Source organism: Gracilinanus agilis, chromosome 1, assembly GCF_016433145.1.
Source record: "Gracilinanus agilis isolate LMUSP501 chromosome 1, AgileGrace, whole genome shotgun sequence".
NCBI lineage: Eukaryota > Metazoa > Chordata > Mammalia > Didelphimorphia > Didelphidae > Gracilinanus > Gracilinanus agilis.
In genome coordinates this window covers 788,211,989-788,231,242 of record NC_058130.1, presented here as the reverse complement: position 1 = coordinate 788,231,242, position 19,254 = coordinate 788,211,989, and the positions used below count along the sequence as shown (strand labels likewise).

General features: G+C 42.6%; 1 protein-coding gene and 1 pseudogene across 1 annotated transcript; one reads left to right on the top strand and one right to left on the bottom strand.

Annotated features, from left to right (window-relative positions):
- Positions 1–355: 355 nt before the first annotated feature.
- On the bottom strand, positions 356–2,134 carry LOC123245945 (bifunctional purine biosynthesis protein ATIC). The gene has a single exon (XM_044674917.1). The coding sequence runs from the start codon at positions 2,132–2,134 to the stop codon at positions 356–358; it is 1,779 nt and encodes a 592-aa protein (XP_044530852.1).
- On the top strand, positions 2,133–17,456 carry LOC123230478 (annotated as a pseudogene).
- Positions 17,457–19,254: the final 1,798 nt, after the last annotated feature.

Below are 19,254 nucleotides of genomic sequence, written 5' to 3'. Positions count from 1 at the left end.
AGGAAAAGTACAGTTTTTGACATGTCTTTTCACTGCTCAGTCCTTCATGATTATTTCTTGGCTATATTCATATAAGTGCTGCTTAGATGGTTTTCCAAAGACCTGAGATGCACATTTACATAAAGATGGTCCATTGGAAAAGATCATATACAGTAGCTGTTCAATCCTCAATGATGAAATTATGTAAACTTTCATGATTTAGATTTGAGTTTTCTAATATAACTTTTTCAAAAGTTTCAAAATCCATAGAATGATAAGCATTAAAATTCTTATAAGACATCCAATAGAATTTTTCATATACATTATTGTCGATAATTATTCCAATATATTTTTGTAAATAATCCATTAATCATAATCAATGATGAAATAGTCGAAGATTCGTATGAATGAGTGTAATTCCAAGCTCATCACAAGCCTCAATCACAATCTGGTCAGCAGTTGAACCTGAGGGGGCCACAATAAACTCTACACCACTTCTCTTAGCTCTGTCTACATTATCCCTAAAAGGGAAAAATGCATCAGAACTGATAGCCACTTGTTTCAATGTATCAATCCATTCCTTCTTTTCTGTATCAGTTAACAGTTTAGGAACTTCCTCAAACATTGCTTCCCATTTGGCCAAATCTTCATCCTCACCAATCGTGCCAGTCACATACTGATCAATTGCATTAGAGATTTCTGCTCTCTTTACTCCAGCTTTAAATTTCATTGAAAGCACTCGAGGATGATGTCTAAGCCACCAATTATTTGCCTTATCTCCTGCAAGCCGTGTACAATGTATTCGGGATTGCTGACCTGCTCCAATACCAATTACCTGACCATTCTTAGCATAGCACACTGAATTGGACTGGGTGTATTTGACAGCAATAGTAGCTACGATGAGATCCCTGATAGCAGATTCAGGCAAATCTTTATGCTTTGTAACAATATTGTTAAATAAGGACTTGTCAATAACACCATTATTCCTCTTCTGACTTAGATGTAATCCAAAAAGAGTACGAATTTCATCCTCTTCTGGTTTGTAACATGGGTCCATCTGAAGTACACAGTAACTTCCATTCTTCTTTTTAGAAAGAATCTTCAAGGCTTCTTCTTCATATCCAGGTGCAATAATACCATCAGATACCTCTCTGGAGATAATTTTAGCAGTAGTGACATCACAAACATCAGATACAGCAATAAAATCACCAAATGATGACATTCTGTCAGCTCCTCTTGCTCTTGCATATGCAGTTGACAAAGGAGTAAGGCTCTTGTAGAGATCATGAACCATGCAAACTTTAGCCTCTTCCTCACTAAGTGGAACTCCAACAGCAGCACCTGCTGGACTGACATGCTTGAAGGAGGTAGCTGCTGAAATACCTAAAGCTTCCTTGAGTTCTTTTACCAGTTGCCAGGCATTCAAGGCATCGCACAGGTTTATAAACCCAGGGGATCCATTCAGAACTGTAAGAGGAAGTTTGGGCTTCACTGTATATAACTGTGCAGGTTTTTGGTGAGGGTTCATTCCATATCTTAAAGGAATCTGAGATATTCCTTTACTATATTCCTTTCTGAAATAATCTGATATTGCTTGATCATACTGAGCAGTATGAGTAAAGGCCTTTAATGCTAGCTGCCGTCTAGTCTCCATAGTAGTATCTTTAGTATCAGAATTTAGCATTTCGGTATACACCACTTCATAATCTCCTGGTTCACACACTACTGTCACTCGAGCATGATTTTTTGCAGCAGCTCTGAGTAAGGTTACTCCACCAATATCAATTTGTTCAACAGCTTCCTCAACAGTTACATTTGGAGAAGCCACGGTCTTCACAAAGGGATACAGATTACAAACAACAATTCTTATAAGACTGAAATCAAGTCTGGCCATGTCAGCTTGATCTTCTGGAGAGTTGCGTGCCAAGATTCCAGCATGTACTGCAGGATGCAGTGTTTTCACACGTCCTCCTAACATTTCTGGGAATCCTGTCAGTTCAGAAACATCTCTGACTGTGAGACCAGCATCTCTGAGAGCTTTTGCAGTCCCTCCAGAAGCAACCAGTGTTAAACCAACTGAATTCAGATTTTTGGCAAAGTCCAACAATCCTGTTTTGTCAGAGACACTAAGCAAGGCGAGCTGGCGGGAAGCCATGCTGGAGGAAGCGCAGTCTGAGGGCTCTTCGAGCGGGTGGCACGCGCGCTCTATTAAGGGCCCGGAGAAGCTGGGTGAGCAGCAGAAGAAAAGGCCAAAGCCAAGGCCCCTCTTGAATTCTTCTTATTTGCCCTGTTGATAAGATTAAGCCCCTGCAGAGTTGATCTTCAGAGCTGGATGTGTCCTGAGGCCAAAATCTCAAGAAAAGGGGGAAGGGAGGTCAGGATGGAACGTTTTTGGCTGCAACTAGACTGCTTTCTCTGAGCTTCTATTCCAGCTACCTCCCTGCCCTCTGTGTTCAACTCCCTGGGCCTGTCACAGCTGTGCCAGCAAAGCACTCTCTCCAGTCTACCCAAAGAATCCAGGTATGGCTAGAGACTCAGCACAGTAGGTGAGGGAGATGTCCTAGTACCTTCCTTCTTCCTTTACCTTGAACCCAAGAGTTCAAGAATTCAGGCTTTTTTGGGTGAACCTTTAAAGCTGAATCCAGCAGGAGGGTCCCCTAGCTCTTCCTGAGTTACATTTGATTTTCTGTCCTCTCGAAGCACTTTGTTTTTGATTGGTGTGGAAGGGTTTTGATAGAGGTCTGGACTTTTGTTGTGTCTAAGTGGCCATCTTCCCAGAATCCCAGATGGGTTTTTCTATTTTGGGGGAAAGAAAGGAGGGAGTGTCCCGGGAGGGGTTCTCCAGGCCTGTTCCTGATGCTCAGAAGGGCATAGAAGTCAGACATTCCCTGGGCTAAGGGAGTCCTGTTGGGAAGAGTTTTGGCTGGAGCTCCATTTAGGGGGCCATAAAATGCGGGGAAGCTTTGGTAAGGCAGGACTCTGAGTGATGAGATGTAAAAAGGAATTCTTTATTCCTTTTCTAATTTAAGAGGGCACCTGAAGGTTCTCTTACCATAGAGATGTGATTAACCAGCTCATAGTTACAGGAAGTAGAAACCATAGAGACAGAAAGGAGGAACCATAAAGACTTGAAGTGAGGTAGAAAAAGGTATAAAAGGGGGTCAGCATCAGTTGGTCAGTCTATCAGTTGCCCACATTTAAGGCTGGCAGTCAGAGGAAGTTTGTTGTTGTGTGTTGGATTAGTGGTTGGTGGTTAGTTGCTAGAATATAAAGATGGGCCTGAACTTACTGAGAGGGGTTTTTGGCTTTAGTGTTTAGAGAGCTTTTGGATTTTGGTTTGGACTGTTAGTTTTTTTTTCTTTCTTGAACTTTTTGGAAGGTGTGTGTTTTTCGTTGATAGATCTGGTTGGGGTTGGATTAAATGCTGATTGAGTTGGTTTTGATTGGGCTGGATTGGGTTGAAACTTTGTGGGGTGGTTATTATTAGTGGTAATTATGGGCAGTTATAGGTAGATATAGGAAGTTTTAGGTAGTAAATATAGGTAGTTATTGGATAACTAGTATAGACATAGGAAATTTTCTTTTTCCACCTCTTTCCTATTTTTTCTCCCTTATGTAGAGATTAAATTAAAGTAAATATAAGAGAATGTGGTCACCGATATTATAAAAATTAATATATCTCAAGTCAAAAATGACTTTTTAGGAATTTATTTATAGAAAGAATGAAAGGACAGGATTGTTAAAAAGGGTAGAGTAATTATCTAACTTAACAAGTTATGTATTTGTTCTAGCACCTCCTTCTACTCCAGCAGGGCTCCAGAAGCCACAGCTGGAAGACCCAGAGGTAAATTGAGCAAGGGTTTCATCCATGCTGCCTCCTTTGAGAGGGAGGCCTCTCTGGTGTTAATCTCTCTGGAAGTCAGGAAGGGAGGGTCACCTTTTTCCACTTACCAATCCGAAGTCCAAGGGGAGAAGATCCCAGAGCAGTCTTACCAAATGCTAAAATCTCAGGTCCTCCACCAGACTTCAAAAGTTCAAAGACCTTGACAGGAAGATTTAGCCACTTTTAAACACCTTTCTGTCAGTTCCTGTTGCTTCCTTCACTTTATGAGGACCAATTGTAATCTTTAAATTTGCGTAGGACTTCCCAGGGCGTAGTCAGTCACATCTGGAGTTGTTGTAGTAAGTGGTTTGTGAACTTCCCCTACCTTAGTATTAAGTAGTGCTATATTTATTCACTTCTCTTGATTAAATTTAAAAGTAGGCAATGTGAGAGTTAATCCCATCTTCACAACCCCCTTTCTGATCCTTTGGGAGACTAGTCTCCCCAATGGATCATTTAACATAATTGTTTTATATCTTGAAAAGATCTTCTAACTACAGGTATGTACAATATTGCACCTCATAAGAAGAAACTACAATTGTTAGAGATAAGAGGGAATTAGAAGAGAGAGAGAGAAAACCAATGTTTGCTAAGGAGACTGACAAAAAGTCAATTACAGGGCAGTCCCTTTTAGCATAAAAATTTACATTTAGAATAACTGTTGAACCCCCTTCAGTTAAATTGCATCCCAAAGTTCATTCTGGGTTTACAGATGCAGTGGAGATTTCTTCATGGCACTTTCTCCAAACAGTTCATTTTCTTGATTCAAGGAGTTAGCAAGCTTCTTTTCCTGAAATTTTTCTCATACAAAAATTTTAAATCATGGATTTTATGAAAAATAATCATTTACTATATTCTTTTACTCCCTATTTTAATTAAATTAAATTGTTAATTGTTAAAAGCTGCTAGAAGTTTTCTTTCCCCTGGCTTAAAGGGATAATATTAATTCACAACTCTATATTCTCATTAAAACTTAAATTATTAAAAACTGCTCTGTTATTTTGTCAAAACTCCTAATTTAACCCTTATAGAGACAAGGCTGGGAAAAGATGGAGGAGCTTCACCACATGGTCTCACTGGGGCTTCTTTGCTGACTCTATAAGGAACCTGGAGTCCCAGGGATGGCCTTTGAGAGGAACAGACTCTCAGCCCAGGTAAGTGTATTCCAGCCCCAGATGGGAGCCCCATCCATCAGCCAGGGAGGCCCTTCCCTGACCCTGACACAAGAGGGTCTGGGAAGCTGCTCCCTCCTTCCTGCTGGGCCATTTCTGTCCCCACATCCCAGGCAGGAGGAACAGCACTTCCCAGCTCTCTTCTCAGTGTTGGGAGGGATTCCTTGGCCCTTGGGGAGCTCAAACCCCAAGAGCTCCCCCCAGGCTCTGCCTCCCATGTCAGATTTCTCGATGAGCACAAGTGAGCTCCAAGGATGATCACTGACTCCTTCCCTGTCTAGGAATCATGACTTTGCTCTCTCTGCTTGCCTATGGACACTCATACCCTCTTCCTCTGCTTTCTTTCACCTGTTCCCTCTTGAATCTGGTCTGGAGATGAACCTGAGGGTGTCCCCTGGAAAGAACCTATTTATATAAAGATATTTATATAGCAGATCTTTTTGTGGTAGCAGAGAATTGGAAATGGAGGTACAGTCATTAATTGGGGAATGGCCAAACAAGTTGTGGTGTGTGATTATAGTGTAACCCTGTTGGGCTATGAGGAATAACCAGCAGGATCATTTCAAAGAAATCTGGGAAGACTTCCCTGAACTGATGCAAAGTATGAGCAGAAGCAGGAGAACATTTTATAGGATAATAGCAACACTGTGTGGTCAGAAGCTGTAAACGATTCAGCTGTTCTCAGCAATTCAGTATTGTAGGAGAATCCCAAAGGATTCATGATCAAAAAAATCATCTGCTTCCAGAGAAAGAACTGATGGACTCTGAATTCAGACCAAAACATATTTCCCTTTTTTCCTTATTTTCATTTACTTTGGTTTGAGATTTCTTCCACAAAATGACTAATAATAAGGAAAAATATTTTACATGATTGCTCAGTCTAGATCAGATTGCTTCCTCTCTTGTGGAGGGGGATGGGAGAGAGGGAGAGAATTTGGAACTCAATTAAAAAAAATTAGAAATTATTTTTATCTACAAATGGGGAGAAAATAAAATATTATTTTATATGTATCTCCCTGTATCTGTGAGATGTGTGTGAGATGTCTCTCTCCTACCTTCTTATAGTATAATCTTTAACATTTAGCTCACATTTCCTTAAACCATGTCTAGTAGAGTATGGTGAAGGCTTATGCTCTGAGCCTCATTTCCTTCAAGGCTGCATCCCAGTTTTCTTAGCAGTTTTTACCAAATAAGGAATTTTCTCCCAAATTGCTTGTTTGCCACTTGTCAGGAGGTATTTTCTTTAATCTGTTTCATTGTTTTATCTCCTTATCTTACCAGTGCCCCAGGTTTAGGATGACTGCTGTCTTGTGATCTGGTCTAAGCTCTGGTAGTCCTGTTCCCCAGTTATCCTGGCCTCTTTTCATCATTTTCCTTGATATGATTGATCTTTTGTTTTTCTTAAATGAATTTTGTTATGATTTTATCTAGCCCTGTCAGATATCTTCCTCATGGCATGAGGGGCAAAATTACATTTTTTTCTTCTGGAATATATTTTTAGATTTGATTCTTTAAGAATTCTGTTCCATCTGAAGCCTCTTCTGTTAGGTTTCACTAGAGAAATTTGTATGGACCGAAGTGTGGAGCTCCCCATCTCTAAGGAGAGATGCCAAAGGTGACCTAGTTACTATTTCCAGAAAAACCTCTGTTCTCAGTATTCCCATGAAGCATGGTCTTAGCATTTCCTGGACGGTGTGTGAAGAAGCTGGGAGATGCCAACCTTGTGCCATCTACTGAGCTGATTCCCTCTTGGTTAGGAAGGGAGGGGTTTGGGACTGCCAGGGTTTGAATCGTGGAAACATTCTCCATCTTGTGATTTAGAGCTAGATCTGGCTCAGTTCCCTTCTGTTCAGTTGTGTGCCTCACCCAAATTCTGTCTGGTGAGGAAAGTTTATTCAAGGGGGAGAATTGGGAGAAAGCCAAGTTACATTATTCGAATCTCTTTCTGCCTGGCTGGGAAACTGGACCACCTGTACCTGCTGTTTAGAGACCACCAGCTAAGGCCTGAGCTTAGGTTGACCAGAAACACAGTGAGAGTCTGAGACCAATTGAAGGAGTTTTCTCCTAATTGTACATCTCAGGCATTCAGTGGGTCTCATCTGTAAACTGGGTCCATATTGATCAACCTGTTATTGCTTCTTTGTTCTTTTGATTGCTTGTAGATATTGGGAAGGAGAGGAACCCCTTTTCAGGGAGCTTCCTCTGTTCCTCTTCCCCATCCCAAATTGGCAAGTGTGATAATTAGATTAAGTCTACACTGCCCATCTTTAGATTTAATCACCAAAGGTGAGAACACCTCTAATTCTGGGAGGTCCATAAACCAGGTGTGCTAGAGTGAGGGACTAATCAGAATCAAGTGACCTGCCCCCAAGGCGGTCTATGAGAATCCTCTATTGTGGTTGGACATGCAAATTAGGAGGGAGGAACAGGAAGTGACACATAAGTGACCCCTTGAAAAGGAGAAGGTCCTCAGTCAGCTGAGGTCTACAGTGGAAGAGAGCATCTGGTGAGGAAGTCTTCTGGTTCATGGAGGAGTGTTGGAATGCTGAGACTCTGTTGGCATCTCTGACTGCTTCCCTTTGAATTGTCACGTGGATAATTTAGGCTGACTCTCTCTCTCTTCACTTGGCATTTCTGGAGGCTCTACCCTCAGGGAGGCCTCTCTTGCCCCTCTAATTGTAAAAGGCCTTGTGGCTAGAAGCCTTGTTTAATCAACCTCTGTGTCCCTCTGCTGGGCCTCTAAATTCTTACCTGGTCAGGGCCTCTGGTTTGGGCCAGAGTTTCTCTCTCAATTTCCCTACCTTCAAATTTCCTAATTGTAAATAAACTTCCATAAAAGTCAATTTTGACTTGAGATTATTCTTAATTGAGGATTGATAATAGTTCAATCCTCTGGCTACCACCTTTTAATATATTGAACCCATAAAACCCCTTTTTCCCCCTTACACAAGTCCCTGATCTTTTCTCTAATTAGAAAGCAGGTGACCCAACATTGGACTGTATCCTTTGCATTCATTGGTTTTATTTAATTTATCTTTTTTAAGGTAGATAAGTCTTTTCACCGCTGATTTCGATGTCCATCCCTAAGCCCAGTAAAGGGCCTGGTCCTTATTGGTTAGGTATTTGGCATACATTACTTTAATAAATCGATGTGCTCAGAAGATCAGAGCTTTGATTCATCAGGCATTTCATCTTTCACTTGTCACAGTTAACCTCTTTATTTTCTTCTACATTTGCCTAGAAATCTGGTCCCTGGGTCAGAGCTATCCCAGTGCTCCAATTGCCACACTACACACCCCACCCCCAATTTGTAGTTGCAGCCTCCCCCACTCAGGACAAGTAGACTGCAGGTACCAAGTCTCTCTGGCCTCAGTGTGAGTCCTCATCTCCCTTAACCCATGAGAACATTCATCAGTGGAACCCCCTTCCACATCAAGGTGGGACCTCCATCTTTTCTCCATCTTCTCAGGCTTTGCCTTCTCCTCCATATCTCCTCCCCTGTATGCTCTTCTTTTTCTGAGGCGATTGAGACCACCTCCTGAATCCTCTTTCTCTAAGTCCTGTCTGCAGCTTTTGATGATTTTGGCCCACTCTCTCCTCCTTGATATTCTCTTCTCTCTAGGGTTTTAGGACACGGCTCTCTCTCTCCTGGTTTAGCTTCTACCTGTCTGACCTGTGATTCTCTGTCTTCTCTACTGGCTCCTCCTCTAGATCTTATAACAGTAAAGTTAAGGCAAAGGAGTTCCCAGCCCTGTCTTTGGCCCTCTACTCTTCTCCCTCTGGACTTCTTTATTTGGTGACTTCATCAGCTACCAGGGGTGCAAGCACCATCTCTCTGCCAATGAGTCTCAAATCTCCATTTTCTGCCCCAATTTCTGTGCTGACCTCCAGTCTTTCATCTCAAATTTCCTTACAGGGATTTAACACTAGGTGACAAGTAGACATCTTGAGCTCAGTGTGTCCCAAACACATTGTTCTCTTTCACCTAGACAGAATCTCCACCTTCTGTATAGCCATATCCTCTTCTTCCCTTTGGTTCAAAACCAAGGAGACCCCCTTGACTCCTCACTGTCCCTTACCCACGTATCCAATATGGCACCAGGACCTGTCAGTTTCACCTTTGCAGCTCCAAAATACCCCCTTCTGTTCTATGTCACTGCCATCTTCCTGGTGGAGGCCCACATTATCTCCTTCTTAGACTATTAAGACAAACTACTGCTGGGTCTTTCCCACAAGGCTGTTCCCACTCCAAGGCCTCCTCCATTCTCCCACCAATGTGATTTTTCTATATCTGTTTTTTTTTTTTTTTTTTTTAACCTTTAACTTCTGTATATTGGCTCATAGGTGGAAGAGTGGTAAGGGTGGGCAATGGGGTTCCAGTGACTTGCCTAGGGTCACATAGCTGGGAAGTGACTGAGGCCAGATTTAAACCTAGGACCTCCCGTCTCTAGCCCTGACTCTCAATCCACTGAGCTACCCAGCTGCCCCTACATCTCAGTTCTGATCCTGTTACTTCCCTACTCTGTAAACCCCTGTTTTATGGGTGGCTCCCTGTTCCCTACAGGATCAAATTGAAACCACTCTGTTTGGTGTTCAGAGCCCTCTTTCCTATCTTCTTATTCATTACTCGCCTGTCTATATTCTTGGATCTAGGGAACCTGGCCTTCTAGATTCCCTCAGTTGCAGAATTTTTAAAAATCCTTTACTTTCTGTCTTATAATTTATTTGTGAGGCAGAAGATGGATAAAGAGGTAGGCCATTGGGGTCCATGGGTCACATAGGTCACATAGGTAGGAATTGTCTGAGGTCATATTTGAACCCAGGACCTTCTGTCTCTAGATCTAGTTCTCTATTCAGAGTCACCTAACTCGCTCAAAATGGAAAAGGTTTTTTATTTATTTTTGATTTTTTAAGCTTTACCTTCCATCTTAGGTACAGTTCTAAGATGTATGAGTGAGGATGGCTTGGTAATCAGAGTTAAGTGACTTACTCAGGATGACACCGCTAAGACATGACAGAGGTCACATTTGAACCCAGGTCTTCCTGACTCCAGATCTGGCACTCTATCCACCATGTCATCTGACTGTCTTGTTCCAGGCATTTTTAATGGCTGTACCCCAATTCTGGAATATTTTCCCACCATATTTCAGATCACTGACCTCTTTAAACTTCCTGTAAGTCCCAACTAAAGACTAAAAACTTTATGCAGGAAACTTTCTCTCGTCCCTCCTAGAGTGCCTTCATTCTTTCCATTCTTCCCCATTTCTCCTAGACAGAGCTTGCTTTGTGTCCATGTGTTTGTGTCTGTGTGTATTGTCTACCTCCCCGCCCCCCCCCACTCTGGGCTATGAGTTCCTGGAGGGCAAGGACTGGCTTTTGTCTCTTGGGGAATCCCCTGAAGTAATAGAACAGGTGTTGAATGTGGAGGGAATAGAAATGAGAGAGAGAGGAGAGGAGAGGAGAGGAGAGGAGAGGAGAGGAGAGGAGAGGGAGAGAGAGAGAGGGGGAGAGAGAGAGAGAGAGAGATTTCCACACCTGCCTTTTACTTTCCGTGCTCCCCCCTCCTTGCATTGGGCTCAAGTACATTGGTGACTCTCACAATGATACTGGCTACTTGCAGCAGACACATGACTGACTCCTTTATCCCACCACGAGGGCCCTTGGGGTCCAGGATGCACTCGGAGTCCCCTAGAGATTTCCCTTCACACACTAGAAACTCCTTGGCTTCCTTTAGAGCATCCTAGAGCTCCTTCTCTCAAGTCTCCATTCGGCTCTTACATACTCAGCTTATAGTGCTGGCTCTGACACTGACCAAGGGTGGGGCCTTTGGGCCCCTCCCTTCTTTGTGTGTCAGTTTTCTACTGTAACTAACCAGGGGTGGGCTCTTCATTGTGATGTGGCTTTCAGCCCTCTGCGCTCTGCCTTGGGCTGCTCTAGGAGGTGGTGACTTTCAAGGATGTGGCTGTGGACTTCACGCGGGAGGAGTGGCGCCTCTTGTCTCCTCCCCAGAAGGAGCTGTACAAGGAGGTGATGCTGGAGAATGCCTGGAACATGCTCTCTGTGGGTAAGGAGCCTCTCCCTGCTGCTCGAATCTGCCATCCAAGAGAATATCACCCTCACCAGCAGGCAGGGATGGGAGCAGTTTTCAGTCATGAGGAAGGGAGGAGGGCTGGTATGCCGACTCCCAGAGCCAGGGCCCTCCTGCTGTCTGGTTCTGCTGTAAAAGGACTTTGCATTGTGTAGTGGGACCTTGGGGGCTTCCTTTGGTGCTCCTGAAGTCTGACATCAAATGCACGTTGGAGAATTTCTGTTGTGGAAGTAATCTCAGAGCTGATTCTGTCTTGCCTCTCCCTGGCCTGGAATTGTCTCCCAAACACATCTGGGAAACTGTTCAGAAGGGTTTTCTTCCCATCCTCTTCCCCTCTAGGGTATATCTACTATTGGGATCATTTACTCTTTAACCAGCATAAACTCATAGCTCCTAGGTATACCCAGGAGAGATGGTTTTTCCTTAGTCTTCCTTCCCATTGCCCTAAGCCTCCAACAGAGCCAGTGAGGAAGGGAGGGAAGGGTTGAAGAGTTTATAATGACCTGCTGTTGTCCCAGGGCTCTGCTGTGGGTTTTCTCTAATATTATAACACCTATTCCTTACCTTCATCTTCTTAATTCAGTGACACAGTTATCTACATTTTACAGATGAGGAAATAGATTCCACTAAGTCACTTGTTCTGAGGCTGTATATATAGGAGCTATTTGTGGTGAAATGTAAACTGAGGCCTTCCATACCTCTAATCCCAGATCCCTGCCCAGTCTTCTTCTAACTGCCTCTCATTTCCAGATAATGGAAAACTATATACTGAGTCTAGCCTCCTCTGAAGAAAATGCCCTAGAACTTAACATTCTGGTTCCAGATTGGTTCCCTGATCTTTTCCCCTCCTCCCCACCCTAAGTGCTGTGAAGACTCCCCTCATCGAGTCCCTATAAGCCTCCTGTAGGATCTGCCTGCCCTTCTCTGTGATTGTCAGGATGAATGGACTGGCTGAGACAGCATTGGGCCCAACAAGAATTTTTGAGTTCCATAGGAGAGGAGTCAGAGACTCCTCGATAGAAGAGTCCACGAGGCTCATAGAGGTTTCAAGGAGGGAGGAGTAGGCAGGTTGATGAAACAAAAGCTGATCTCTCGAGGTCCCCGTGTCTGGGGCTTCAGACTGACCCAGAACACTGACCTTTGGACCCAGTGTGGGAGTTTAGGAATTTCTTCCAGAATGGACCAGAACAGGATGGGCGGGAGGGGTCTTTTGCTCATTCCAATTGCCCCAGCAGGGTAATAGGCACATCCTAGCCTGGGCTCCAGAATTACAGACACTGAGTGGTGAGGGAAGACTCCTGTGGGAACCCCCTGGACAATCTCTGAGTGGAGTTACTGGACTCCCCAAGCTTTCCCTAAAGAGAACTCAGTAATGAGCTTCTCTCCATCCTCCTCCCTGACTGATTCTCCCTTACCCAGGACTTCTAGTTCCCCCAGAAGACAAGATCTCTTATTTGGAGCAGAGGGAAGTACCATGGATGCTGGAGCAAGAAAGCCTGAGGAGCTGCTGCCCAGGTGAGGGAGGGGAAAAGAGGTGTGGGAGAGCCAGAGTGACCAGAGGCTTTTGTGTGCTCAGGTGAAACTAGGGGTAGACTTGGGGGCAGGAGGATTCTATTTGGAATTCTTTTTCAGAGTTTTAGTTGTGGCTCCCTGGGCAGGTCACTGAACCCGAGTCTCAGTTTCCCCATCAGTAAGATGAGACTGTTGGACTCCATTTCCTATTAGCTCCCTTCATGGGATCAGTCTGTGACCCTCTAATAAGTCAGTGTTTGGGACTGAAGGGCCTGGAAGTCTCTCGCAGGTAACAGAAGGGCTGAACTTTTCCTCTCTGAGATCTTTGGTTTCCAGAAACATGAGTGCTTGCTCTGTGCTGGGACTTGGGCTAAGTTTTATGGGACATAAAGGGCTGCAGTTGACATCCCCTGCCCTCCTGGAGCTCACCCTCTGCTGGAGCACATAGCAGCAGGCCCACAGTTCTGTAGAAGCCCTCTATATACCAGCTCCAGGGCAATCAATCTCGAGATGGAAGGATGTAAAGAGAAGGAGCAGTAGAGGTCTAATGGGGGGAGGTGGTCTTCAGCTTCAGGAGAGCCAGATTGAGGATTCTGAGGGAAAGTATAGCAGAGGAAATAAGGGAAAGGCACCAGCACAACTCACTGTACAGATATTGGACTGTATCTGATGGGGAGAAAGAGATAAAGTGAGAGTGTTTGGAGCAATGGGGAGAAATGGTTTATTATTTTCGAGAGGTATAGAGTCATTAGCTCATTAGTGTGAGAAAGACTAAAATAGAAAGAATAATGGGGACTCTGCAGAGAGGACTAGGCTTTACCCATGGAAAGAGATTTTCTTTAGCTAGAAGAATGTCATATGTAGAAATGAAAGCTTATAGAGAAGCCTCTGGGATCTTCATGACTAGATTTGCTTTCATTCCAATTGAGTTAGTGTTAACTGCTGAGAAATAAGGGCAAGAGAGAGACAGAAACATGGCCGAGGGCGGAGCATGCATTTGCCCTCTGGGAGAGAGACCAGCAAGGATCCTGGTAGAGCTTGGGCCTGACATAAGCCCTGAGCCCATTCAGTAAACATGTATTAAATAATAAATATGTTCTTGGAACTGTGCTTAACTGTGAGCATACAAAGGAAGGGAAACATCAGTCTGTGCTGTCTGAGCTCCCAATCTAGAACCCAGACTTGGAGGTGACTTAGAAAGGAGCAACACGTCCTGAATCTCACTCTGAGATGATCCAGGGAGAAATGAGTGTTGGGGAATGGAAATGCATTTAATGCAACTGGGAAATCAGGAACTGGAGGAGTTAAGAGAATGACAGTTTAAGGTTAAAAGTAGTTAAAGGAGGAAATAATCTGAGTTCTAATGACAAAAATAAACGCAAAAAAGAGTGCTGAATATCTTCTGATCATCTTAGATACTGGAACAAAAAATAAGCTTGAAAGCAATCATGAAGGGAATTACATGATGCTTACAGAGAAGTTAAATTAAGAAATAATAGGAATATTTAGTGTACATGCACCCAGTGGTGTCATACCTACAAAGAGAGGATTGAATGTATAGACAATGAAAATGAAAGCAAAGAGAATGAAAGTGAATTGTCTAGTACTGTGGACAAGTCACAAGATTTGGTCTCAGCTGCCAGGATTTGGGGTCAAGTCACTCAATCCAGCCTTCCTGAGGTCCTGGTCTGAGTTAGGAATGTAGTATAACTAGCTTGTCCAAAATGCCAGATTATTTATGAAGAGCCAAATATCATCAGGTGTTAGGCTTTTTGTTACTTAAATTGTTCGTTAGCTTTTAGGTACTGGCATTTTCAAAGGATGGGTTGTGCCTATTTAAGTTGGAAGACTTCTTACCTGGGGAAATAGGATATAAAGTGGTTTATGTTTTGACCGTTGGGGAAAGGAGATAGTTATATATGTGTACATGTTTTTATATTTTACTGTTTGTTTCTTTTAGGAGAGATCAGACCTGAAGTGAAGGAAAATCCAACAGAGGTGAGCCTTCCTGTGGAAGAAATGGACCTACAAAGATTCATGAGTGATGGTGCCAATAACTTTGCTTTCAGAGAATTCTGTGTTGCACCTCAAAACTCATCTTATATTGATCATCATAGAATGCAAACTGTGGAAAAATCTAGTGAATGTAATCAATACAGAAAGACATTTATGCAGAGCACCATTCCTGCTGAACATCAGAGAATCCATACTGTGGAGAAACCCTATGAATGCAAACAGTGTGGAAAGACTTTCAGTATGAGCTCTAGTCTCACTGCACATCAAAGAACTCACACTGGGGAGAAACCTTATGAATGCAAGCAGTGTGGAAAGACATTCAGTTGCAACTCAGGTCTTGCTTATCATCAGAGAACCCACACTGGGGAGAAACCTTATGAATGTAAGCAGTGTGGAAAGGCATTCAGTTGCAACTCAAGTCTTGCTTATCATCAGAGAACCCATACTGGGGAGAAACCTTACGAATGCAAGGAGTGTGGAAAGGCATTCATTTGCAACTCCAGTCTTGTTTATCATCAGAGAACCCACACTGGGGAGAAACCTTATGAATGCAAGGAGTGTGGACAAACATTCAGTCGCAGTACCCATCTTGTTGTACATCAGAGAGTCCATACTGGGGAGAAACCCTATGAATGCAAACAGTGTGGAAAGACTTTCAGTATGAGCTCTGATCTCACTGCACATCAGAGAGTCCATACTGGGGAGAAACCTTATGAATGCAAACAGTGTGGAAAGACATTTAGTCAGAACTCCAATCTTGCTGTACATCAGAGAGTCCATACTGGGGAGAAACCCTATGAATGCAAACAATGTGGAAAGACTTTCAGTATGAGCTCTAGTCTCACTGAACATCAGAGAACCCACACTGGGGAGAAACCTTATAAATGCAAACAATGTGGAAAGGCATTCAGTTGCAACTCAAGTCTTGCTTATCATCAGAGAACCCACACTGGGGAAAAACCTTATGAATGCAAACAATGTGGAAAGGCATTCAGTTGCAACTCCGGTCTTGCTTATCATCAGAGAACCCACACTGGGGAGAAACCTTATGAATGCAAGCAGTGTGGAAAGACATTCAGTTGCAACTCAAGTGTTGTTTATCATCAGAGAACCCACACTGGGGAGAAACCTTATGAATGTAAGCAGTGTGGAAAGGCATTCATTTGTAATTCCAGTCTTGCTGTACATCAGAGAACCCACACTGGGGAGAAACCTTATGAATGTAAACAATGTGGAAAGGATTTCACTTGCAATTTCCGTCTTGCTGTACATCAGAGAACCCACACTGGGGAGAGACCTTATGAATGCAAGCAGTGTGGAAAGACATTCAGTCAGAATTCAAATCTTGCTGTACATCAGAGAACTCACACTGGGGAGAAACCTTATGAATGCAAGCAGTGTGGAAAGGATTTCAGTTGCAACTTCCGTCTTGCTGTACATCAGAGAACCCACACTGGGGAGAAACCTTATGAATGCAAGCAGTGTGGAAAGACATTCAGTCAGAACTCCAATCTTGCTGTACATCAGAGAACTCACACTGGGGAGAAACCTTATGAATGCAAGCAGTGTGGAAAGACTTTTAGTCAGAACTCTAATCTTGTTGTACATCAGAGAGTCCATACTGTGGAGAAACTGTATGAATGTAAACAGTGTGGAAAGACTTTCAGTATGAGTTCTGGTCTCACTGCACATCAGAGAACCCACACTGGTGAGAAATATTATGAATGTAAGCAGTGTGGAAAGACATTCAGTCGCAGTGACCATCTTGCTATACATCAGAGAGTCCATACTGGGGAAAAACCCTATGAATGCAAACAGTGTGGAAAGACTTTCAGAATGAGCTCTAGTCTCATTGAGCATCAGAGAACCCACACTGGGGAGAAACCTTATGAATGCAAACAATGTGGAAAGGCATTTAGTTGTAATTCTGGTCTTGCTTATCATCAGAGAACCCACACTGGGGAGAAACCTTATGAATGCAAGCAGTGTGGAAAGGCATTCAGTTGCAAGTCAACTCTTGCTTATCATCAGAGAATCCATACTGGGGAAGAAACCTTATGAATGCAAGCTGTGTGGGCAGACATTCAGTCAGAGGGCCTGTCTTGCTGGACATCAGAGAGTCCACATGGGAGAAACCTTATGAATGCAAGCAGCATGCAAAGCAATTCAGTATGGGCTCCAGTATTGCTGTACATCAGAGAACTCACACTGGGGAGAAACCTCAGAATTGCAAGCAGTTTGTGAAGTCATTCAGAAGTAACTTGCTTTGCCCTACATCAGAGAATTAACTGGGGAGGAACCTTAAAAATACAAGCCATGTGGAAAGATGTTTGCATGTAGCTCCAGTCTTGCTATTGTGAAGGAAAGTTACCCTATCCTCTTTCTGGGGTGGTATAATTGGTTTGAACCTGAACTTGACTCATGCAAGGACTGAGTGATGGAAATCATTGAGCAAGGATAGAATGTCAGCAAGAAGGCTAATGAGATGAGGGCAACGTAATGTCCCCTGCACTACCCCATGTATTGCCACCCTGGGTGGCCCAGGCAAATTTTAAAGCTATGGTCAACTCCTGAGATGAGATTTCTGAGTTATTGGGTAGAGAAAATGTTTGACAAAGTGAGGAAAGAGCAGATATCCAAGCTCTTCTCTTTCAGTTTTGCTGTTGACTGGACTTCCCTATGAGCATGGCAAGGGTGCCCTAATGGTGGCCACAGAATGGCAGCTACATAGAGCGTTGAAGAAAGTATATCTCCTATGTTTTCATCTTTTCCCCCTACTACTTTAGATTAAATTAAATGAATTTAACACCAGTCTCACAATTTTCCTTCTCATACTATACATCACAGAAACCTCAGACATTCACACTGAACTCTAACTTTGCTCAAAATCAGACAATTCAGTACTCCCATGAGCTCTCCTAAGATTATGTCCGAAATGGTACATGATTTAGACATAAATTATGATCCCATAAGAAAATTAAAAGAGTGTGGAATGGAATGGTTTGTCTTTCAGATTAGATTATTGATAAAGGAATAACTCATGACCAAATAAGAAATAGATAACATTATGAGGTCTAAGGTAGGTACAAATAATATAATTGTTGTCAAGATTAAAAGTGGAAACAAATTATTTGCTTCACAATAAGCCTAAATATGTCTAAATACTTCAGTTTTTAAAAATTCTAACCCTATTGCCAAATACCTTAATTTATCATTTCTTGGCACCTAGCTCTAAAGAGTTAATTTAGGAAAGAAATAATGTCTTTTGTTAAGGGGAAAATTAGAGTTTTGTTGGACTGAATATCAAAGGGTTGGTCACTAAGAATTGAATAAATATCAATTCTAAAGTGATTTTTAACAATTTATAAAACATAGGAGAGAGTGGAAGTAGAGAAAATCAGAAAACAGGGTAAGGTAACTAACCTAACACACTAAGTAATTTGCTCCAGCCCTTGGCTCAACCCAGGCAGGGATGACTAGTTCTTAGTTAGAGAAACCTTAGCCTTTGTTTTGAGGAATGAGGGCAAATTTAGAAAGGCTTTAGTTCTCAAGAAGAGTCCTTTCAGAACAATCCAATAAGAGCCAGTCTTTATACTCACTATGTGTAGTTCTAAGGGAGAGATTTAAGAAGAGTCATCAAGTCCAAGGTCCCACCCAGAGCTACTCCAGGTCCAGTTCTAGGCCGAAGAATGAACAAGAACTCCCCCAAAGGAAGTTGTCACTCCCTTTTAAAGGAGCTTCTTTTGGATCACTTCCCTGTGCCTTCCTCTAGTTTACATGCCCAATCACATCAAATCCTTTGCTTAGGACTGCCCAGAGGCTAGTCAATCAATTTAAATTTATCACACACTCTTGCACATGTGGGTTACAAACCTCCCCCACTCAAGTAAGTGGGGTGTTTACATATTTAATGGTTATCTCGAAAAATGGGCAGGGTAGATTTAATCTCATTATCACACTGCTCTATACAAATCATTTGTCATTAGCATCATTTCCTATACAAGGTTTTTAAAATTCTTGTAAATCAAAAATTAAAAGACAAAAATAATATTGTGTATTTCAAATAGGAACTAAAATTATTGACATTCCAATGACTTCTATTCAGTTGACTGCATTATCAAAATAATTACCTTACATAGAAAATAAGCACACATCTGTCACCTTGACATTCTGGACTGATTTCACCCACAGGCGAGTGTAACATAACATTCAATTATACTCATTCTACAATTTCTAAACCTATCACTTATATACCACATGTTAAGTTTAGTTTGTATTAACATCTGTGCTACATATGTGGTGAAAATTTATCACACCAGTATAGAATTCAAAGCTAAATAGGTTTATTGGGAGGAGCCAGACTCCCAATAAAGCTGGACAGTGGTCAAATCAAGATAAGAGACCCTGAGCCTTAGGAGATGATTTCTTTATGCCAAGATATCTGATGACACAGTGACAGAAAATGCAGTCATAATGAAAATAGAATGGATCCAAAATCATTCATATGGGCATCTTAACTAATGACACAAGTGCTGATTCATCTGGTAAGTGTAAAAAATATCACTGGGTGGTAACTTTGCAGTACTTTCAGGGTCTTGGTGTTT

What these genes read in the sequence shown, in the direction of transcription:
- LOC123245945 (XM_044674917.1), bottom strand. Translation starts at nt 2,134, where the DNA reads ATGGCTTCCCGCCAGCTCGCCTTGCTTAGTGTCTCTGACAAAACAGGA.